At 28.1% G+C, this 25,157-nt stretch overlaps 3 protein-coding genes and 1 pseudogene across 3 annotated transcripts; 1 reads left to right on the top strand and 3 right to left on the bottom strand.

The window, feature by feature from the left end:
* Positions 1-2,734: 2,734 nt before the first annotated feature.
* On the bottom strand, positions 2,735-6,302 carry LOC114386360 (ER membrane protein complex subunit 6-like). The gene is made up of 5 exons (XM_028346359.1): positions 6,127-6,302; positions 5,155-5,296; positions 4,289-4,484; positions 3,573-3,592; positions 2,735-3,107 (listed from the first exon to the last, which is right to left on the bottom strand). Exons 2-5 carry the CDS (start codon positions 5,268-5,270, stop codon positions 3,077-3,079), a joined length of 363 nt encoding a protein of 120 aa, XP_028202160.1. The 5' UTR covers positions 5,271-5,296; positions 6,127-6,302; the 3' UTR covers positions 2,735-3,076.
* Positions 6,303-8,647: 2,345 nt separating this feature from the next.
* On the bottom strand, positions 8,648-9,396 carry LOC114386939 (annotated as a pseudogene).
* A 2,318-nt stretch (positions 9,397-11,714) lies between these two features.
* LOC114385827 (desiccation-related protein PCC13-62-like) lies at positions 11,715-13,155 on the bottom strand. The gene is made up of 3 exons (XM_028345891.1): positions 12,815-13,155; positions 12,496-12,721; positions 11,715-12,190 (listed from the first exon to the last, which is right to left on the bottom strand). Exons 1-3 carry the CDS (start codon positions 13,153-13,155, stop codon positions 11,783-11,785), a joined length of 975 nt encoding a protein of 324 aa, XP_028201692.1. The 3' UTR covers positions 11,715-11,782.
* An 8,896-nt stretch (positions 13,156-22,051) lies between these two features.
* Positions 22,052-24,636, top strand: LOC114387252 (desiccation-related protein PCC13-62-like). The gene is made up of 3 exons (XM_028347402.1): positions 22,052-22,442; positions 22,801-23,026; positions 24,067-24,636. The coding sequence occupies exons 1-3, from the start codon at positions 22,066-22,068 to the stop codon at positions 24,445-24,447; spliced, it is 984 nt and encodes a 327-aa protein (XP_028203203.1). The 5' UTR covers positions 22,052-22,065; the 3' UTR covers positions 24,448-24,636.
* The last annotated feature ends 521 nt before the right edge of the window (positions 24,637-25,157 follow it).

Genomic DNA, 25,157 nt, shown 5'->3' with positions numbered 1-25,157 from the left:
ACCACCTTTCAACTTCAACGCAAAAAATTTGGTGTGAGTGAGAGTCCGTTGAGTTTAACATTGAAAAAACACCAAAGAATCTACAAGTGTTGCGTAATCGTAATTATTATGACTTGGAGCTTAGCTAGCACGTAAACACCTGCCACTAACACATAAAACAAACAGCTATGTCTAATAAAGTTACATTACAAATAAGGAAAAGTGTTTTTTCAAGCCAACCCAGATAAAAACACAAAGACTTTCTTTTTTAATAGAATTCTAAATAAGTAAACAACATTTTGGCAGAGACTAAAATTAAATTTAAAAATATCTTGAAAACCCAAAATCATATTTTATTTTAGCAAAAGATGTATATCCTAGAATAATAATACTATATGCACTCATTTATACCCGGCCCATACAATTCCGTATTTGAAAATTATCTCTGTTTGACGAAAATAAATCTCATATCGTTTTCAAGTAAGGTGGCGTGTTGCTGTTAATGTGCTTTACCATTATCTTTTTCTCATACCAGGGGTGTGAATGTGATACTATAAAAGAAATCATAATCCAATCCCAGAGTCCAAACCAGAAATAACAATCAAGAATATTAAACAATAAAAAATATATCTGAAACTCATAAAAAGACAACGATTAATCCTTTTGGTATCATCTACCTCTAGAAAAAAAATTAGCGTTTGATCACTAATAAATCGTTAGTACAAGTAATATTATATTCAATATTCTTAAATAAGATTTCGGATTTCAATCTTAATGAAAAAAAATACGGTGATTGAACGACCCTATTGGAGTGATCACAAATTCATAGCACAGAAAAAAAAATAGATACAATTCCGCCATAGTTATAACCTTAGAAATATATTAAGCTATGATTCATCCATGAAATATAACATATACATATATTTCTAGAAAAATAAAATAAAACAATTCCGTAAAAAAAAAAAAAAAAAAAAAAGAGCTAGAGAGTACAGCCACAGCAGAGGAAGAAGTAGCAAAGCATGGCGAGCAAGGCTATGGACTCAAGGCCCGTAACTAAGGCCCATAAGATGTCATCCACCAACGACAAGTTCCACTGAATAACACTCTCTACGTTCCAACTCGGGTTCAAATACGAAAAGTCCAACGCCGGCCACCGGAACACCGGCCACGGCACCGTTAGATGCAACTCCGGCCACCGGAAACTTGACGTGTACCACCACCTCCAGGACATCCTCGTTTGTTTGTTCCTCTATTCTTTTCCTTTGATTTTGCCTTTGGAATTTCACTTTCAATTGTGATGGTGAAGCATTTATTAGTCTTCTTTTAGAAGTGAGGGTCATGGAGATGGGGCATATCATTATCTGTGAAGTGTGAATGACAGAAACATGATTTAACACGTGTACCCAAAATTCCACTCACCAGTTTTTTTTTTATAATTATTACATGATAACCAACAATAGATTTTTTTCATTGTTATTAATATATTATTATATAAATAAAAAATATTTGCTTAAAAAATATTTATTACATTAAAAGTAGGTTGTTTTACATTTAAACTTTTTGTTTTCATATCTTTAATACCAAGATTGAAATTAATAAAATGAGAAATGTTAATTACACATATTTTAATATATAAATATCCAAGTATGTTTATAAAATTTTGTATTATTTTGCTTCCATTCTTTCTTTATTTATAATTTAATTCCATGTCTATTTTTGCACACATAAATATAATTTGTAAAACTTTGATAGCTAAATCAGTTTTAAATAGTTTTACGTCGGTTATTGTTAAACCTCAATTGGTTTTTAAGTGCACATGTTAAAAAAAAACTTAATAGTAACTAAGATTGTCCTCCATAAATCATAATTTTCTTATTTAATTGTGCGTTATCTAAAAAATAGTTGGTACAATGGATGATCTTTTTAATAATTACTTAAAAACATAGTGCTAGAAACTCTTTCACTACGTCATCAGTCTTCTTACAGTAAAATAAAACTAACGGTATTAATATATGTACCTAACATACTAATGTTATTGAACTTTGTGGCGATTTAGAATCATCACCGAGCGCATAATTTTATTATCATTAGTCTAATTTAAATGATAAAATCAAATAAACTAATTTTAAAAATTAAAAGATTAAATTGAACTAAAAAGAATCAAAATGAGCTTAAAAAATAAATTAAAAAACCAAAAAACTAATTTAACAAAAGTAAACCACCTTCGTTGTGCAATTTAACAGATCCAATTGCTTGGGGGCAATATTTAGGTTACGGCAAAAATTATGTAGTATGGGCTATCCAAAATATTTTGACCTAAATTTTGGCCCTACATATACGGTCAAAGCAATGAGCCAACTGATACAAGTAATTTGACATTTGCTTCCTTGATCAAGGTCTAGACTTTGACCTCCGACTTAAACATAAACTTACAAATGTACTTTACCTTAAAATATGCTGATTTGATGGAGAGAAATTAATTGAGTCTCGAATACCTTAGTTATACAAATAAATAAAAAAATAATGGCGTCTTTCCAAATTTTCACAGACGCAGAGAGAATAATAATCCCCGGCAAGCAGACAAAGCTAAAACATGACCTAGAGGCTATAGCAAGTACTTGTGGCAATCAAAATTTTATTCATCGTAGGATGCTGTTCAGTACAGTGAATGATAATTTCATTTAGTATTAAAAGCCAAGTTTTAAGTAAAAGAAAACCGTGAAAAGACTTAATTATAATAATTAGAAGCAAGACATTAAAATTAAGTAAAAGCTATAATGGCACTAAAAAGGACTGAAGTACAATAAGCCTAAACTAAAATTCGATACAAATTGCAATTTATATCAGGAAGCAAACTTCAAGGACAATATCCCAGACGCCAATCTGGCAGCCACAAATAAAGGATAACATTATGCCTCCTTCCCACTTGAGATACTTTTTTAAATGATACACAAACAGACAAAATTCTGACACTAAATCTCAGTTTAAAAACATCATGAAAGCTATCTTGGAGGATGTAACGGCATTCCGGCAAGGATCAATAACAGCAACGAATGTCAAAATAGCCTTCCCTTGAAACATTTGCACATTCCGTCCATCAAAATATATGAACAATGTCATAGGCAAATCTTTATTTTTGTCAAGGAAGTGTACAACAGAATGGCAAGAATTTCAGCACAAGAGATATATCCAGGAAGTTAAATTGTTAGGTTGGGTTTTAATTGGAAGCCATAATCTGGGGAAACCAGTGTCGAGATAACCATAGCACAATTTGAATTAGCATGGCAATTGCTACTCAAGAAAATCTGAAAATTTCCAATAGTTTACACTTTACTCATTTGGAAGTTATTCCTGTTACTAAAACATGTAATTAGGAAATCTACTCAAATTCCCCCCAACTTCAAATTTTTTTCATACTTGTAAGTTATATATGAAGTTCTGGTTAAATTTAGAAAAACTTAACACCATTACTCTCAGGTGATAAAGTAGTGGACAAACAAGTACTCCATTTTTAACTGATTTTATAGCAAAGAATTCAATTATAAATGTTCAGTCATACTCCACCACCAAAGTATTATTAAAGAGAAGGATACGTCCAGAACAGCACGAACGACTGCAGAATTATAAAAAAGAAAAGTTATAATGCTGAACACATTTACATTCAAGAGTGCTTCACATAAAGACATATACAGAGAGAGACAACAAAAGCCCCAACAAAACTTTTATCTCCAAATAAGTATGTCATGTGAAACTCTAGTTTAGAAAATTCTATAACAATTCTTTCTTTTATTCACATTGCTGAGCAACTAATTACATTTGGAGTAGGCTATTTGGTATCTTTTTGGTACATCATTTGGTGTATAGGCTATTTCGTATCTTTGGTGAGTGCTAAGTGCACCTTTAATAGTTGAAGCATTTTCTTCAGTTCGATTATGTTCAGAGGTTTGACTGGAGTATTAGAAAGCTAAAGTGTTCTGGTAGTAAACTTCTTATGCTATTCCTTGATGTCTTTGGGTGAAATAGAATGCTTGTTTTTAAGGGAAAACATCTGACCTACACTTGCATTGATCTTTAGTGTTTAGCTTTGGCACATGGCAATTCTCCTCATCAGCTGGGGATCGTTAGTGTTTGTGCTTCACAAGTATGGTTAATTTGATGTGCCTTTCTTTCAAATGATATTTATTCTCTATTAGTGTATGTCTACCTATCTTTATCCAAACTAATTTCTTTCATAAAAAATAAAGAAGACTAAGAAGTTTCCCATAGACACCATGCCCAAAGAAAGATGAAATGAACATAAACAACCTACCATTAGGCCACCCTGAAAGCCATCAAGTAGCACTCGATTCCAGGAGTCAAAGTATGTGTGGGTTGAAAATTTTGCTTTGGCCACAAGCCCAAGTGAAGTAAGTGCCATGAGAAGTAAATAAAACACAAATCCTTTCAAGCCTGTAAATCCCAAAATTCCAGCAACAACGCCACCAATTATAGATAAAAATGTTCGGCTGCCAAAGAGACAAAGAAATGAAGATTCAATCATAAACCTTAGACAACATTATATGGGCATTTATTTTCATCCCCTACCCCAACTCCCACCCCTTTTTCTCCTTTCAGTAAGAGTGCTTTACATCTACATACTATGGACTCAGATAGAATCAAACAATTTCATTCATACTAAAACTACCACCCCAAACAGCTTGGATATTGGGAAATATCCAAGTCCCCACATGGGTTAGAGATAGTGCCGAGATAGAATATATAAGTGGGGGACAACCCTCACATAACTAGTTTTTGGGGTTGAGTTAGGCCTAAACTCATATTCTAAGGTGGTATCAGAGTCTATCCTATATCCATTAAAAGGGCCACACACCATATTATACTTGCACCAAACCAAAAAGTGTTGGACATGAGGGGGTGTATTGGGAAAAACCCATGTCCCACATTGGCTAGAGATAGTGCCAAGATAGAGTATATAAGCTAAGGCCAACCCTCACGCTATAAGATAGCTTTTGGAATTGAGTTAGGCCCAAACCCACATTCTAAGAGTGACCAACAATGTTACATAAAAGAAAGGGAAGAAAAAACACTTCTGTTCCATGGTCCTACCCAAACATAATGTTTCAAGCTATATTTATATATTCAAAACAGTATTAATAACCAGCAGTCAGACCAAACCTGTAATAGATAATTTTCATGTTGCTTTGCATATTCTCAGCATTAAAAGTCAGCAACTCATTCACTCCATTGCTTGATTTCTTCTCTGATGAAGCTGATTCGGAATGTACAGCCATAATGATCTGCCTAGTCTAATGTGTTTCTGTAAACAAAAACAGAATTGAATGATTTTGGGTAGAAATAATATAAACTAAAGCATGTTATTGAATTCCTTAATTCAATAATCCAGAACCATTGTGCTAAGGTTAACAACAGGTAAATTTCAAAGGGAAAGTTGGAGATGAACATGACTGACCACAAACTCTGACCCAAGTAAGACGCTGAACACACACACACACAAACAATGGGGAAAAGAAATTAAAATTAAACAACTGGAACCCAAATCCTCCCAAAAGCCAACTATAATAACTCGCAAAATTCACAAACTGTTTAGTTTCAAATTCTGCATACCTTCATGCTACCCATTCCCACATGGACATTCATAATTGGCTCAGATACTCTGTCCAAATAAAATTTCTACGCCATAGAAAATCTAAACAGAGTAAAAGCATAAAAGCAGATAACATCATATCATATCATATAACATAAACATGGTCAAAAACAAAAACAAAAATATAAAATAAAGCACAATTATTATTTAATCAAAGTTAAAAGCTACGATCTAGGGTTTGGAGGACTATGTAGTTCAGCTAAAATACTTGCTGACCACTAACATTGATATTTTAAATCCAACATTCTGCTACAAACGCTCTTAATTTCGTCCTACGGTAACACTTGACTAGAAACTATTAATTTGATTCAACACAGAATCGTAAGAAACAAAGGGCAATCTCCTAATTCGAAAATAACTCAATCAACTTGGAATTGACACGATTCGAATCGAAAATTGCGAATGAAATCCGATCGAACGAAATACCAGATTGACAAAAACAACGATAACACGGAATCGAGAAAAAGAAATATAGACCAAACCTTTAACTTAAACGACGCTGTTTGAGAAATTATTGTTGATGCGGCGCGCGCAGAACACTCACACCAAAAGTTTACTACTTCTTAATCCTTTTTTCTAGTCTTACTTTGTCTTCGTTTCAATTTTAATAGATCTTCCAAACTTGCAAATACATGGAGAGTCTAAGGTGAAGTCACCACAACGATCTTTTACCATTAGATATATGTGTATTATAATAAACGGTTGAGATATATGTGTTTCATGTTAGGCCTTGTTTTGAGAAAGAAAATCACTTCTTAAAAAAATTTACGATTTAAATATGACACAAGTTTTTTTTATGCAATATGATACAAGTTTATAAGATTTTTTTTTAATTATTTTTTATACATAAGAGTAGAACACAGACACCAAGAGTTTCACATATTTTGTTCAACCAAGTAAAATTGAGATAATTTCTTTTAAAAAGATATTAAATATCATTTTTAGAGATAAAGATAAAAAAAATATAACAGATAAAAAAGTTGTGGTTTGAAATGATAAAAAGAGGTTTTCTTTTTACTGATTGTAGATATAGATTGTGAAATCAGTGAAATGTATATCTAAGAGAGAGAGAAAAAATTATTAAGAATATATATAGTTTAGTGATTAAGGCTAAGAGTAAATTTGTTGGGGGTAGAACTCATATTATGAATTAATTTTTAATATTTCAAATTAAGAAGACAATTTATAATAAATTCCTATTAAAAATATTTATTTATTGTAATTTTTTTGTATAAAAATAAATATTTATATTGTAGATTGTATGTTAAAACACTATTTATAAATGTATATATATTATTTTAAGTAAAGTCAAAATGTCCCCCTCCCAACTAAAAAAGTTTAAAATATAAATGCTCCCTCCCACCCCCAATGCGGTTTAAATAGTTGTGTGAATTCATACCAGTAATCAAGTGAATTGGAATTTGTAATTTCATCCTCGTGGTTTTGCAGTTTAGTCCTACTATAAGATGCATTTGCAGAAGAGAGTTTTTTCATCTCCGTGGGTCAAGACGAATTATAGTGAGTTTTTACTATCACTGTAATACATATTAATTTTTTGTTTTTCGTAGCCAATTTAATCTTGTATACCAGTCTATTCTATTTAATTATTCGGGGAAGTATTTGATATCAAATTGATATTGCAGTTTTGATGATTTTATTTTATTTTTCTTCAGTTTTGATTTCAAATGCTGCAAAAACCTTTACTTGTCCTTGGGCCTAAACTATTAACAAATCTGTGATGCAACAAAAAGCAACTTCAATTTTGTAGCCAGATTATCAAGTAGTACGCATTCTTTTTCTTATTATAACATAATAATTTAATGTGGTATCCAGTTTCAAGGCACATGTAATCTACAAAACAAATGCTCTAGCTAATTTAGGTAGTGCAATTTAAGTAAGAACTAGCTATGCGATCACTTACTCCTTTAGAAAAGAAGCCGTCAGGAACATGTTCATCACCTCCTCAATATTTCCTCTGGAGTCCTAGGATATGCCAATGAATCTTTGTCACCAGCAAGAATGTCAGCACCTTTCACTCTAGGCACAATAAGACCTTCATCTTTCAAACCTTTATTTCCTAGCTTGTTCCTAAGGGTTGAAATGCACTAGCATGCTTGCAACAAGTTGTTCATGTATATGCAACAAGTGCAAATTGTTATTAAATTTTAAGTGAAATGTTCTTGTAGTTTTTTTAATAAGTAGAGAAATATACAAAGAATTGACAGAGAAGCTAGCTATGTGTGTTAGGGGTGTTAGTAAATTTTTCTAAGTACAGGAATCGAAAGAAGCATAAGAATGTAATACTAAGGTTATATTAAGATGACAATTGAAACAAATTCATTTGCTTTTCTACTTTTTATTTCTTTTAATCTAGAAATTCTTTGTTTGTTTTAAATTCTTATTTTATTTTATCTATCAATTCACTAATTCTTGAAACATATAAAAACCATTCAATCACTAGAATATCAAACTTAGAAGAAAGTTGTTGTACTGTTAAAAGAAGATTCTCAAAATTGTTTTATATGTTGTTAACAAATTACTCAAGATTATTTAAATTGATAAAACCAAATATAGAACAAATGTTTTCGATGATAAGTATAATGAATGATGATCCCATTAAAATTATATACTAAAATAGTCTCATAATTCATTTAACTAAAAGTTATGTTTGAATAGAAAGAATTCATCATTGGAATTTTGTTCTATTGAAATAAAATAAATTATTTGTGATTGATTAGAATAAGAGTGAAAGATGAATGAAATTATTTTTTATTACTTAACAAATTTTCACCGTAAACAATATAATATATAGGGAATGAATCTCTTCCACTAAAAAAACTAATAAATTAATAATTAACATTAACAGATAAAAAAAGTTATATAACTAAGAAAAATAAGAATAACTATACTATTGACTTAAAGCACATGCAAGTTGATTAGTTTTAAGTTTTTTAAAATTTGTATCAAATACTTTGGCACGAAATAGTAGTGTTGTATGTCGAAATAAGTAAAATATGTGGGTGGATGAGAAAGTGGTTACAGAGAATGAGCCCAAATTTATTATACATGAATCGAATAATTGAGTCGAGTTTGAAGGTTTACCTTCCTAGCTAGGAGCAGCATTTTGCAGCAGTGAATTAGCACCAACATAACCAGTGAGGCCAACATAAGGAATCAGGTAAGATGCAAGCAGAAAGATGATCGAATTAGCATAAGGATCGAAGTAGAGAATGCCCAATTGCATTTTCCATTACTTGTGCAAAAGATGTCGCACTTAGATCCAACAATGGCCTAGGGAACCCTTTCACTGTATTCTTTATGGCCTTACAATTAAGACACAACAATTGAGGAATCTTTTTTTTTTTTTGCCTAAAAGTAATTGTAATTAATTGCATAGAGTAGAGATAGAACAAAACTTAAAAGTGTCCAACTTCCTGCAAAGCAAACTGAAAGATGATATCCTTGACAAAGTTGTCAAGTTTGGCCAATTTTGCACCAATGGGAGGGTGGGTCCTCCCTCAGTCAGGTTTGGAGCAACTACATCCAATCAATAACCCAAAGACCCAAACAAGAAGAATTCAGCCTCCAAGTATTCTAAATTTAAAGGAAATTTTAAAAGATCAACATCTGATTCTGGAATTGCTGCACTTGCAATGAGCACAGGAGAAGAATAAAATTCTGAGAAACGTAGGGGGAGGACTAGGGAAGTTACCAAAACAACAATAGAAGCCCTAGAAATGTGAGGTGCCATATTTTACTTTAGCCTCTCTTTTTTTCAAATGATGATGCATATATGCCACCCATGTATGCATTTATATATAAGGAAATGTCGTGGGGGCAAGAGGATGCAAGTTAGTCCAATTTTTTAATTTGTTGTGAGAAATTATAGTTGCCGCTTGGATTTTTTAATTAATTACCATTAATTTAAATATTAATAAATATCACAGTCAATATATTATAAGTAAAATTGACTTCCTAATAACATTACATATAATATGTAGTCAAATTATTATTGATAAAAATTAAAAGATAAATTACTATATATACTTATTTATATATTTATCAATTTATTAAAGCTATTTTAATATATATATATATATATATATTCATTTTTTTCTATTTAAAATATGTTTTACCAACATTTCTTTTAAACAACAACAAGAATAATAAAATTTTCGTTGTATTAAAATGTATATTACATTTACATTTTAAAATTTAATAAATATCATAATTAATAGTATATTGTAAGTTGTATATATATATATATCGAAAGTAAAATTAACTTCCCAATAACATTAAATACTATATTTATTAAATATAGCATGTAGTCAAATTATTAAGTATAGAAATTAAAATATAAATTCCTATATATATATATATATATATATATATTATATTTGAATTTTCTATTTAAAAATATGTTTTTAAAACTATAATAACATTAATATGTACCAAAAAATGATTATAACATTAACAAAAAATTTATTAGAATATATATATATATATATATATATATATATTAAATTCACCAAATATATTATATTTAATAAATATAATTATTATTATATTATAAGCAAATTTGACTTCTCAATACCATTAAATGCTATATCCATTAAATATAATATACAGTCAAAATTTTGAATATAGAAATTAAAATATATATTATCATATGTATTTATATATTTACCAAATAATTAACATTATGTTAATGTATATTTTAAATATTCTTTATAAATTAATTTCTTTAGATAATAATAAAAATAATAAAATCTGTAATATATATTGTGAACACCTATTTTTTCGGACAAATAAAATCAAAATATAAAAAATAAAAGTAAATAAAAAATAGTAAAATTGAATCAATAAAATGTCCATCTACCACTTACTTAGAATTAATTTAAAATACAATCCAAAATTTTTTAGTTTGTAACTTAATTCTCAAAAAGTACATAATTCTAAAAAGTATCACATAATCAAGAATCATTAACATAATTGTTGTTAATTGGTTCAACACTTAGATCCCTTATGTAATGACTTATGTGATGGAATAAAAGCACAATAAATTCTCATGATCAATTCAACAATAAAGTAACTAAAATTTAAGTTTTCGGTCAACAAGCAAAAAAAAAAATTGCTATTAGATTTTTATAAAACAAAAAGGTCACAACATATGTTAACAAAAATGTCACATATATTGATAAAAAAGATCTAACATATAATTCTCTCATTTAAAAGAAATCTTAAAAATCATTTTAGGTCTCATTTATTATTAAACTAACCTTGTATCCTACATTTTTTTTCAAGTTTTTCTCCTCTTTAAGCCATAACAAATAAGGAAAGAATAATTGTATTTTTGATACAACATCTACATAGAATGGACATGTATCAACTCGAAAACAACTGAAAGTTGTTTTTACGTCAATTGACCTCTTTTGACATAAACAATCCCTTATGTAATGACTATGACTTATGTGTGCATCAACACTAAATTTGTGTTGATCACCCATGGCTACATGTAACATCTTTTTTTCCTTTATTTGCAAAAACAAATAAATTAGTATTGTATTTTATTTTTACTTTGCTACTATTTTAATTAACAGTTTTAACAATTATGTTTGCAATTATATTTTGACTACGCTAAAATAACTAAAATAAATTATATTAATTAGTTATTAGAAAATATTTATCACAAACCATATTTTTAATATATATATATATATATATATATATATATATATATATATATATATATATATATATATATATATATATATACTATTGGGTCTTGAGCCTCGGTAGGTGTTGAAAAAAAAAACTAAAAATTTAGTGTCATTTTTCTTGGCTTACTAGTGGCTAATTTTCAAGAAAACAAGGTTAGGTTTAACTCTTAGTTGGTTGAATAAGAGTGAGTGTATAAATTGTTATTATCTTTAATTCCACGAATTAAAAAAAATTACTTTTTTGTCTTTATACAACGGATAACTATTTAAAGGCTAAATTACCGACAATTAAATCTCAATAAATCACATGGAAAACTCAAATTTCTCACTTTATTATCTCATGGACAATATTTAGCAATGGATTAAAGACGCATTATATAATCTACAAAGCAAATGCTTTAGCTTTACGTAGTGTGCTTTAAATAAGACCACTTGCTCCATTAGGATAGAAGCCACCGCAAACATCTTCATGATCACTTCCATATACTATTCTCAATATTTCTTCTGGAGTCCTTGAATATGCCAGCGAGTCATCGTCACCAGCAAGAATGTTGCCTCTAACTCTACTTTCAGCACCCAACTCTTTAGGCACAATAATACCTTCATCTTTCATACCCATGTTTCCTAGCTTGCTCCTATGTATTGAAATGCGATTTGTGAACTCTGCCACAGTCACTTTGTACTGTGCCACCAACTGCACTTTGCATTCATACAACAACTCTCGCAAAACTGCATCTTGCCCAGACTCTACTCCTAGAAGCCCTGCAACAAGTTGTTCATGTATATGCACTTTGTCTTTATGTGAATTCGAGATCAAATTATAGTTCTTTTACTCCCAAATGCACTTCTTTTTGTCTGAAATAAGGATGTTTCAGATAATTTTCTTTATAGTTCTTTTATTTTTCATTGATTTAATAAGTCATATCAATTAATTAGTGAGTCATTTTATATAATGTGAATTTTAAATGCATATTAATTATTAGTTATTGGAGAAAACATATAAGTTTTAATGGTGTCATTAATGAATATTTATTTTATACACTCATTAATTGATTATCATGCATTCATCTTTTATATGATATTATTTTTTTGTATAGGAATAGATTAAATGAGTTGATTGTGGGGGTTTACCTTCCTGGAAGTAGCATTTTGTAGCAGTGGATTGACACCAACATAACCAGTAAGGCCAACATAGGGAATCACATAAGATGCAATTATAAAATTAAGTGAATTAGCATAGGGATCAAAGGGAGGAACCAAAGGTTTCTCAACGGCACTATCCATTAGTTTGGCAAAAGATGCTGAGCTTAGATCTAACAATGGCCTAGGGAACCCTGTCACTTTGCTCTTTATGGCCCTGCAATTAGGAAACAACAATTGAGAAATTAATGTTCTCTATTTTTTTTCCTAAAAGTAATTGTAAATGCAAAGAGCAGAGACAGCACAAAACCTTAAGTGTCCAACTTCCTGAAAAGCAAACTGCAAAATGACATCCTTGGCAAGGCTGTCAAGTTCAACCTTTTTGGCACCAATGGGAGGGGGTCCTCCCCCAGTTAGGTTTGGAGCAGCCACATCCAATCCATACCCGAAAGCCCTAAACAAGAAAAATTCAGCCTCTAAGTATTCTAAATTGAGAGGAAATTCTAACAAATCAGCATCTGATAATTCTGGGATTTGTGCACTTGCAATCAACACAGAAGGAGAATAACAGTTTGGGAGAAGCAATGGAAGGACTAGGGAGGCTAGGAAAATAACAATAGAGGCTCTAGCTCTAGAAATGTAAGTTCCCATGTTTTATTTTTGCCTTTTTTTTTTTTTAAGTAATGTCACCTATGTATGCATTTATATATAACAATCCTTTTGGTTATTGCAGCAATACAAGAAAATGCCACGTGGCAGGAGGATGAATTAATTTTTGGATTTCCTATGTGGGGAAACACTGGTTGCTTAGTGTGTGATAAGTCATTCTAGTAACTTATAAACATGGACGGATTTAAAAGTATACTAAAGGGAGGATTAATTTTTTTTAAAAAATATTATTTAAATATTCAATTCTAAAAAATAATAATTGAATAAATAAATTTAACAAATATTTATCATTAATTTTATGTGTAAAACTAAATATAGGACCTATTAATAAAAGAACATTAAGCAAATATTAATGATAAAAGTTATAATTAATATATAACAAGCAAAGTTGACTTTTTAATAAAATTATTAAAAATTAAATCAAAATATAATAATATTATATTTGATAATCATTTTATATTTAAAAAGGTAAATTTAAAATTAAGGGAACAAAAACAAAAACAACCTAAATCTAAAGGACCAAAATATATTTAATCTTAAATTTTATTATTAATTAAAATTTTCTAAAATTTATAAAATTGTGCAGATCTCAATTCTTATTTAATGTATTCCTACTTATAATTTTATTAATTATATTTAATAAATATATTATATTGGATAAAAATTATAATCTTAATCTTATCTTAATATATATGTCTTTAATTTCGTGACATATGTCTTTAATTTAGGTTCCCAGGTCAAATAAATTTTAGTTTTTTTATTTGGCCCCACGTCCTCCCACTTTTCCTTCTCTCACATTCTTTTTATTTTGTAATAATCAATTTTTTCTCTCTCTTTCACCTCTTCCTCCCCCTCCGTCCTTTCTCCCTATTCTGCCCTACCCCCTCTCTCTTCCGTCCACCACTCTAATTTCTCTCTCACTTTATTTTATTTTTTACTTACACATAAATTTTACAACAATTACAAATATTCATTAACGTCTATTATATTAACATATACAATCACAAAAAAATAGTTGGTATTACAAAATAATTTAAATATTTGTAAATATTTATACTAGAATTAATATAAATCTAATTAGTTAATATATTTAGTACAAAATAATATTTGATTCTATGTTTAATAATTTCTTGTACAAAATTTTGTTAATTAATATTATTATTTATATAATAATATAAATCTTTTATATAAATATATAATAAGCTTCTAAAAATATAAACATATAATAAGATATATTAAAATATATTTATTAAATATAATTTTATCACATAATAATTTTTTTTTTCTAGATCAGAGATTCAGGTACTCCTAATCACTGGATCAGAGATTAATCTAATGTGCGATGTGTAATTATAGTTAACTCAGAAAATTTTATAAATCATTAAATAAATTATTTTCTCATATGTAAATATAATAAAATCCTACACGTCAATCCTTTGAATTTATCACATAATTATTTTAATTTAGTTTTAATTTTTTAGTGGTAGGGATCACACATTTCATTCAAGGAAAACCATTCTCTTCGAGTTAACTAGACAAAGGTGACAAAACTTTTTTTTCTGAGTATTAAAATAATATATCAAAGACTCAACAATATTTATTTTTATTTTAGAATTCTATAAAATTATATTTACTTAGAAGTCGTATTAATATCTTAAAAAATTCACAAATAAATATTTTTTAAAATAATATTTTGACTCTATGATTAATAAAATCACAACTGAAAATTTTGTTAATTAATATTTATATAATAAATTAATTTATTTTAGTAACAAAATATTTTAAATTATTTCATCAATAATATTATAAATTAACTTAGTTTTAATTTTCACTGATGGGAGATAATTACGTTGGACGCATGCATGGTCATTTTGGATAACAACACTTTTTTTTAGTGTTTAAAAAACTGCAAACCAAAAATTCAATAATATTTATTTTTACTTTTAAATCCTATAAAACTATTTTAAATTTATTTAAAAAAATTTATAATATATTTTTTGAAAAATCATTAACAAATTTTTTGTCATATAATATTTATATAACAAGGTTGTCAGTTTTATATAAAATTTAATTTAAATATAATTAATTAATATATTTATTACTAAATAATCTTTTGAATCTATGATTAATAACATCATAAATGACAATTTTATTTATTAATAATTCTATATGAATGTAAAGTAATTTTTAGATGAATATATAATAAATTAATTTATTAAACATATTTTAATTACAAAATAATTTTAAATTACTTCATCAACAATATAATAAATTAAACTAGTTTAATTTTTTTATTATTGAGACGACAAGTTAATATATTTATTACGCTAAGTATTATATAAAATATGTTATTATTATATTTATTGAATGATGAATTTGTATAAATACTTATTGCTTATTATGGAGACTACACATTTCATTCACATAAAATAATTTTATTTGAGTCAACTAGATATAGGCGACAAAATTATTTTTTTAAGTATCAACACTATTATATACCAAGATTCAATATTTATTTTTACTTTAGAATCCTGTAAAATGATATTTACTTAGAAATCGTATAGAATATTTTTTTAAAATTTTATAAATAAATATTTTTTTAAATAATAATATTTATATAATGAGGTTGAAATTTTTATACTACAGTTCAATTTAAATTTAATTAGTTAATATATTCGTTACAAAATGATATTTTGATTCTATGATTAATAAACTGATAAACAATTTTTTATTTATATTTATATAATGATATTAAGTATTTCATATATAAATACTTAATAAATTAATTTGTTAAATATACAAAGTAGTTTTAAATCATTTCATCACTAATATCATAAATAAATAAATTTTAATTTTTAATAATTATAGAGATCACAATTATCATTTTGGAAAGACAATCATATTTGAATCATGTATAATCATTTTTGCGACAAAAATCATTTTTTTATTATTTAATAAATTTCATACCAAAGACTCGACAATATTTTTATTTTACTTTTAAATGGTATAAACTTATTTTTAATTTTTTAAAAATATTTATAATGAGTTTGAAAGTCATATATACAATTTAATTTAAATATAAGTAGTTAATATATTTATTATAAAATAATATTTTAACTCTATTATTAATAACATCTTAAATGAAAATTTTGTTGATTAATAATTATATATTAATTTAAGTATTTTTTACATAAATATATAATAAATTATTTTATTAATTATATTTTAATTAAGAAATTGTTATAAATTATTTTATCAACAATATCATAAATTAAATTAATTTTTTTTATTATTTTAAAAATCACAAACATCATTTACATGAGACAATTATGTTTAAGACCTATTGAATGTTTCCTTATGGGATATTTGTGATAGACGAGTTGATTGTTTTATCATTTTGGGGTCTTTTTGCTTACAAAACATGATGAATACGTTTGGTTATTTGGCAAAGTGGACGGGTATGATAAGTTTTCCATGTTCAGCCAATTTTAACTATATCAAAATCTATGATAATATATACTCATTTGTAAATGATTTATAACAAAAGTATAATTTTATTATCTAAATTTATATATTTATTATTAATCATTACTTTTATTTCTCAACAATGAAATTAAAAATTTATTTACTTAAGAAATCATATTTATTTTTTTATATAATGATAATTATGTTTGATTCTAAGTAAATTTAATTTTATATGCAAGCGTGTTTCAAACATATGCAAAAATGAATAATTATCCTACTATTATATCCTATTCTTTCTTATTATAGCCTAACTTTAACTTAAGGTGAGTCAGTTATGTGTTACAATCTTACAAGTGAAAAACAAATCAAGTTTAAAAATTTATTAGTTGATAGGATATAATATATAAAATGTGTTTCAAACAATTTGTGATGAAAAAAAATCAAATAAATTCAACTACTAAAATATTATATAAAAAACTGTTTTAAAGGGTATAAATATATCCACTCTTTTTAATTGTATTTAATTTTTTTATGTTTCAAAACTAAAAGTAAAAAAAAAAACAGATTATTTCATTAGTCTATATTTTATTTTAAAATAGATAGATTACATACAAAGGATATAATATTTTTTTTTCTACCCGACTTGAATATAATTATTTGTAGTGAAGAATACTTGTGATTTAGAAAAAAATATAAGACTTTTTTATTACTCTGTATTTTATTTAAAAACAAAAAAAAAATCATTATATATAAGAATCATTTTAAATTATGCATAGAGATTAATATAATATATGCAAATGCACAGTTAACTGGATGTGATATTAAAATAGAATAATAATTATTTATATATTTTACAATAAATTTATAAAATTATCTGTCGTGATATAAAAAAAATATGTTTTTATCTATCAGAATCAAAGTCATATATTAAATATATTAAAACAAATTACATATCATGTCCAATTAATTAAATTAGACGTTCTTAGTAAAAAAATTGTAATTAGACGTTGTTAGTAAAAAAAATTGTAATGACATTTTGCCTGATAACAAGTAATTACTTAATATATATATATATATATATATATATATATATATATATATATATATATATATATAGTTGTTTAAATTTAATTTTATATTAATTTTTAAAAAATTTAAAATATAAATAAATTTTCTTATTATTTGATTACGATCAAAATATATTTAATTTCAGGGAATATGTTTTATTATTGATTTTAAGCAAATAATAAGTTGTTTCAAAAATACATAAAGACAAATATGCAGGGATAGCTAACTAATTTGTACAAAAGAAATCCTCATTGAATGGTTGGAAAAATATAACCACTGACGGTGTCATGCTGTCAGTCATTAAACTTTTTCTATTAAAATACTTCTTCCCGGGAAATCCAGTTTTACCAACGAAATTTAATTTTAACACTAAAAATTCTGCTGCAAATTATCTGCAGTCAGCAACAGAATAGATTTCAACACTTTGGCTTCTTCATTACACATTTGTGAATTGTGAAACACATTTGGAATTCATTTGCGGGTTGGAGGAAGATAAAAGTAAAGAAAGTATGCTCTACTTCTTAAAAGGTGTTTGCATTCTTTATATTGTAGTTTAATTTATAAGAAGTTTCCAGGAAACATAAAGTTCAAGGAATATATAATTCAACATTGAATTTCAATTACTCAAAAAACAAATTGCATCACTTGAGCCATGAAAATAAATATATCATTCCCTTACAAATATTCTGACAATTTGAAGAGATGATCTATTGTTTGCATATATTGCATTTCACTTTTCCATTTCCTTAAATATTTTTTGAAATAAGTTTCTCTTTTAATATAATGATGATACTAGTTGTGCTACATTTGAAAAAAAAAATGTTGTTTATTATTACCATGATACTAACATGTTTATGGATAGACTAATTCTACTGCTATTATATTGCTCTGCTCCTAATCAAAAAAAGAAAATTTTGCTCTGCATAGTAGTCTGTTGCTATATTTCAATTAATGAAGAATCTGATAAAATACTATTTAATAAATTACTTTAAAGGTTCATAAAATCATATTGAATTTTACTTTTCATTCAGCAGTCAAATAAATTAATTAATTATGATCTAAAAAATTTCTCAAAATTACTCTACATATTATATTGCTCTGCATATTAGTCTGTTGTTATTATATAATTCAAAGTGCATCACTCTAGCAAGGTTTTGAGGATTTTAAGGTTTGTGATCTTATAAACCCAGTCACTCATTCTTGGCACACTGATCTTGTTCAATGTGGATGCATCCATTTGGTTTAATATTGACATCTTATAAGGAAAAACTTCATTCTATTCAAAACTCCTGGATGAAATTTGTTCCTAGGTAAACTAATCAAGTCGCCCATTCACTAGTTAGAGTGTCTAAATTCTATACTAGCCCACATAGTTTTCATTTTTCTCCAAATTGTATTTATGTCCTTATTATGAATGAAATGATATAAGTTTGTCGCCCTAAAAAAATATAATATAGAAAGAAAGGCGTAATAACTCAAAATTTGTTTATTTAGATAAATTCAAACCTTAAATACTACTACTACTATAATAATAATAATAATAATAATAATAATAATAATAATAATAGTGGTGATTAACACTCCTCATGAGCTTTAGCAATATAGAAACTAGAGTATAGGGATGGTTTTCTACTTTCTCAAAAGGTAATGTAGGCACTTGACTTGAAGACGTTAATTAGATGCATGTGTCCATGGTGGGATATCGATCCTAAATTCATCTTGATTGTTTTTACTTGACTTCTATTTTATCACTGATTCTGCCAAAATTTCACTAATTCTACCACTAAAATGTTAAAATGAATTCCTAATTAGAAGCGTAAACAAGTCGAACCAAGTTGAACATTAAAAATTTAGGAAAGGTTGTGAAAAAAAAATTATTTAAGATTGAGTCTAACTAAAAGCTTGACTCATTAATTTGATTTGAGATTTTACATGTTTTGTATGCATTTACGACATTTATTTAAACAAGTCTAACTAAAAGATTGGCTCATTAATTTGATTTGATATTTTACATGTTTTATATGTACCACTGAGCATTAACACATTTACAACAACTATTTGTCAATTTACATCATTCCAAAAAATGACACCATGTCATAAGCAGTTACGAAATTAAATTTGGAAAATGAAGTGTACTTTAAGGATGTTTGAACTCTTAGGAGCTTGGGGTTGGGAAGAATGTTATGACAGTTGACTATTTTGTGGTTGATGCTGCAACACCCAGTGGATTAGGAAATGGAACTTGCCTAATAAGTGTAGGTGGAGTCGATGTCTCCCTCTAATAGATGGTGGCTTTTAAACATGTTCTAATTGCATTTGGAGGAGCATGTTGCATGAATCCTCTATCTAGGTGCAGAAACATTAAAACTCTAGAATGCAGTGAAGTCCCCCAAAATGCATAAAACCATGCCACAACGCACAAAATCATTTCAAATGTAGTAAATAATACGTGTCTACGATGCACAAAATTAGACCAAGATGCACCAAAACTTTGCTACAATGCAAAACTAGTAAGAAAAAAAAAATATTACCAACTTATGAAAAATCATCATTGATATTATTTTTAGATAGTAATTATAAAAATTAATAAATTTATCATACATGATAATTAATGATTAAATAATTATAAATTATTTTTAAACTGGAAATAAGTAGATTATTTATTCATATTTTATCCACACTTGTTAAAATCTTTTTTCCTTTCCATTATTCTATTTTTTTTTTTAATTTGCTCGTATATTTTCCTAGAAGAACTAATTGTTTTCCTCATAGACATCTAGTTACTTAAGATCTTCATATACTCCTATATTTGGCATAACGATTAGAAATGCTCTGCATTCCCATGGAAACAAAGGAACAAAAGAATCAAGGATAGAACATAACACATACCTACCTACGTTCTCGGCCCTCAATTTTCTTATGTCTTTATGTTTAATATTTTGCTGATGTCTCATTCCTAGAATCTACCATTCTATATCATCTTCATCATCATCTATAACGATAATTTCGTCCCACCACCACCATCATCATAGGCATCCCCCACATCTTCACCATCCCAATCATCATCGTTATCATCGGCAATCTTTCTTCTCCCTCAAAAGTCAAAATGTCTGCAAATGTTTGCAACACTTTAGAAAAATAAACATAATAATAAAAAAGAACACGTGATATTCAGGTCAAAAGACAGCAACGTTACCTGTTGCGTCAAGCCTCTCCCTCTACATAAGTATCAGAACATACGAAAATTTATTGTAACATAATTAGAAGAAAAAATGTAGACACAAATGACTTCACTGCCAAAATCTTGAATGTTAGCAGATGACATCACACCTATGAAGCCCTGATATTCCAAAAATGCAAAAGTATCATTGTCGTATCCATGTCGGACACCAATACGTCTGGATACGTATCCAAGAAGTATCCATTTTTAAAAAAAATTATAGGACACCATTGAGATACGACTCAAGATGACTGGATATGATTCTGATATGATTTGACTCCGATATGACCTGAATCACTTTTTGAATTTTTTTTAATATTTTATATTTTATTGTTTTAAAGTTTGGGATTTTTAAAATAAAAAAGATCCAAACGTAAACAAAATGTAACTCCTTTTCTTTATCAAAACATAAACAAAAACACAACACACCCTTTTCCTCTTCTCCGAATATGACAACTCATTTCCGGCAATTCAGTGAGGGGGTTAATTTTTCCGGGGCAAGTGGGAGTGGGTCTCTCTCCGCACAATGCACAAATCATAATTTTATTTTGCTACTCAACAACTGTGTTTTTTCTGAAACAGAACCTGCATTGTTGTAGTATTTTAACAACACTCAAGATCATATGCATCATTACATTTAACACCAAAACTATTACATTTTATATTGCATCCATATATAGTTGGAGCACTGGTACCATGTAATGATGTAAATAAGAAATTATACCTACACAATTAGGTGGTTTTTAACAATTTTAGTCAATAATAATTGTTATATACTATTATACTGCTACACAATTTTCAAAAGATGATCCAACAATAAGTATTTGCACCTAATTGTAGTTACTCATAAAATTTTACACAGTACGAACTAAATAGTTGCAACCATAAAACACTATTCAAATGGAGAAAACGTCGGTTAGGCTTTTCTAAGAACGAAAGAAAAAATTAAAAACAATACACATTTAATCACGCAAACCTTTATTATCAATAAATCCATGCAGCTAAGATTTTCCCCACGTAGCAAATCCAAAAATTGGACCAAGTTGCATCCTCTTGACACGTTGCATTTCCTTGTATAGCTGCATGAACCAAAAGGATTGATATATATATATATGTGTGTGTGTATGAATCATTAGAATATGCATCATCACTTTGGAAAAAAGAACCTAAAACAAAACATGGCACCTCAAATTTCTAGAGGCAGAGTCCCTATTGTTGTTTTGCTAGCCTCTCTAGTCCTCCCCCTCCTTTTTCAAGAATATTCTTCTTCTTCTGTGTTCATTGCAAGTGCATCAGCTTCAGAATCAGATGTTGATCTGTTAGAATTTCCCTTAAATTTAGAATACTTGGAGGCTGAGTTTTTCTTATTTGGTTCCTTGGGTCATGGATTGGATGTGGTTGCTCCAAATTTAAGTGAGGGAGGACCCCCTCCCATTGGTGCCAGATTGGCCAGACTTGAGAACCTCATCAGGGATATCATCTTGCAGTTTGGTTTGCAGGAAGTTGGACACTTGAGGTTTTGTTCTGTCTCTAGCTACTCTCTGCAATTACAATTATTTTTAGGCAAAAACCTTAGAATATTTTTATGTTTGAACGTAAATATCTACTTCAACCCTACAAAATCAGTTTATAAGATAAAGATTATCTCTCACTTATATTTTATTTTATTTTGACTATATCATTGGTCAGTATGGGATGTCTGAAATGAAAATGAAAAATCGTAGATCATAAGTCAGAGAGAATTTTGGTTAGCACCTAACTCAGCCTTGTAAAATACCTAATAAAACCAGTTTATATAAGATAAACATTGTCTCTAACAAAATGAAAAATCAGATAGAAGGTTTTTCACGTGTTGTTGTGAATTGTTTTTGCAGGGCCATAAAGAGCACAGTGAGAGGGTTCCCAAGGCCGTTACTTGATCTAAGCACAGCATCTTTTGCAAAAGTAATGAATAGTGCATTTGGGAGACCTCTTGTTCCTCCCTTTGACCCCTATGCTAATTCGATCAACTATCTGTTAGCATCTTATGTGATTCCCTATGTTGGTCTCACTGGTTATGTTGGTGCCAATCCACTGCTGCAAAATGCTACTTCCAAGAGGGTAAAACTTCAAACTCAACACAGCTAACTAACCATTCCTCTGTAATAAATTTAGGCTCATGTCACTCTCATGCAATAAGTAACCATTCCTCTATAATAAATTTAGGCTCATGTCACTCTCATGCAATAAGTAACCATTCCTCTATAATAAATTAAGGCTCGTGTCACTCTCTTGCAATAAGTCTAGACTTAAATCACTGTCTAATTTTGACGTACAGTATTATTATTATGTGCCGGATACAAATTTTAACGAAATCAAAACTAATCAATCAATGCGCGTGCTTTACTCATGAGTAAGGTTATCCCCACTAAAAAAAAAAAATGTTTTTTTTAATTCCTTTTTGTCTCTATCTTTTTGTTAGTCAATTATATATATCTCTCAGTTTTGTTTCACACATCTCCCTTATTAATTTGTACATATCTCTTCTCGCTATAAAAGATGTCATGAGAACTGTTTGTTAAAATTACATTACTCTTAGTCTTGGGTTAATAAAAAGAAAGAAAATCTATCACCAATTGGTAATCATGTTTCACAAGATCTCTCTCACACACAAAATCGACTAGTTGACATCTTAAGTGAGAAAGAGAGAAAAATGTAAGTATAATAGGTGATATAATTTTATAGGAAGAGAGATAAAAAAAAATGTCATATAAATGTTTGAAATTTATGGATGTCAAGAAATAAGAAATAAGAATTCTAAGTAATATAAGAAAATTAAAAATTCATATTACTTGTATATACATACATAACAAATGATGAATATGATCCAAGATCCAAGATTAATATTTAATTTTCTCATCAATTTCTAAAATTATTTGTTTTAGCTTACATGAGAAAAGTTGAATCCAAATTTCACATTTATATTTAGTATACATGTCTTTCAAACTTTTATATCATATGAAATTAATATTTTGTTAGTTATTCAATAAAACAAAAATTACTTCTCTTAATTCCATTTTCCCTACTCCATGTCACTTAATGACAATGTGAATATATATATATATATATATATATATATATATATATATATATATGAACAGCTTGTTGCAGGGCTTCTAGGAGTAGAGTCCGGGCAAGATGCAGTTATTCGAACATTGTTGTATGAACGCCAAGCATCATTGGTGCAACCATACAAAGTGACTGTGGCAGAGTTTACAGATCGCATTTCAATGCTTAGGAACAAGCTAGGAAATGCAGGTGTGAAAGACGAGGGTCTTGTGGTGCCTAGAGTGCAAGGTGCTGAGGGTAGTGTCACAGACAACATTCTCGCTGGTGACAAAGATTCACTATCATATCCTAGAACTCCAGAGGAAATATTGAGGATAATATATGGAGGAGGTGATGAACATGTTCCTGGTGGTTTCTACCCTAACGGAGCATGTGGTCGCATAGCTAAATCTTACTTGAAGTACACTACTTAAAGCTAGAGTATGTGTTGTAGTTATATGTGTCTTGAAATTGTTATGCCTACCCTATCACAATAAATTATTATTATAATAAGAGAGTATGTTGCTTGATCATATGGCTACAATTTGTAAGTGATGATTAATTACCAATAATCGAATCTTTGGTAATATATATTTAAAAATCAATATTATATTATGTGTTAAGGTATTAGTTTGTGCATGATATAGATTCAGTGAGTATTTTAAATAGCTTATATAATGATTTTTGGTGGATTATTAAACAGTTTGTGACTCTTTTAAATTCTTTTTCTTGGTGAAGTTTAACAATTTTTTTGCTTATTTGCATAAGTTCTATAGTCAAATATTTTATAACTAACTATTGTGTAATAAAGGCTATTAAGTAAGAGTATAAGCAAGTTATTTGCGCAAACAAAACTTAAATATGTTTTTTATCTTTGATATATACATGTTTTTAGCATCTAATTCCTAACAATTTTGCTTGAGATCTATGTCGCTAGTCAGGATCCGTTATATGTTTATGTAACGGTTAACCGACCATGCAGACATATCACATGTGGTGTCACGTATAATTTTTGTCTAAACGAGATTACACATAGGATTTTTAAAAAAAAAAAAAAGAAGTAAAAAATGATGTTGTATTATTTTGTGGCTTCACCTTCTTGTAACCTAATTTTTCAATCAACAACGCATACACCTTCTCAAGG

This window comes from Glycine soja, chromosome 15 (assembly GCF_004193775.1).
Source record: "Glycine soja cultivar W05 chromosome 15, ASM419377v2, whole genome shotgun sequence".
NCBI lineage: Eukaryota > Viridiplantae > Streptophyta > Magnoliopsida > Fabales > Fabaceae > Glycine > Glycine soja.
Note: the sequence above shows the minus strand (reverse complement) of the source record. Positions and strands in the feature narration are given on the sequence as shown.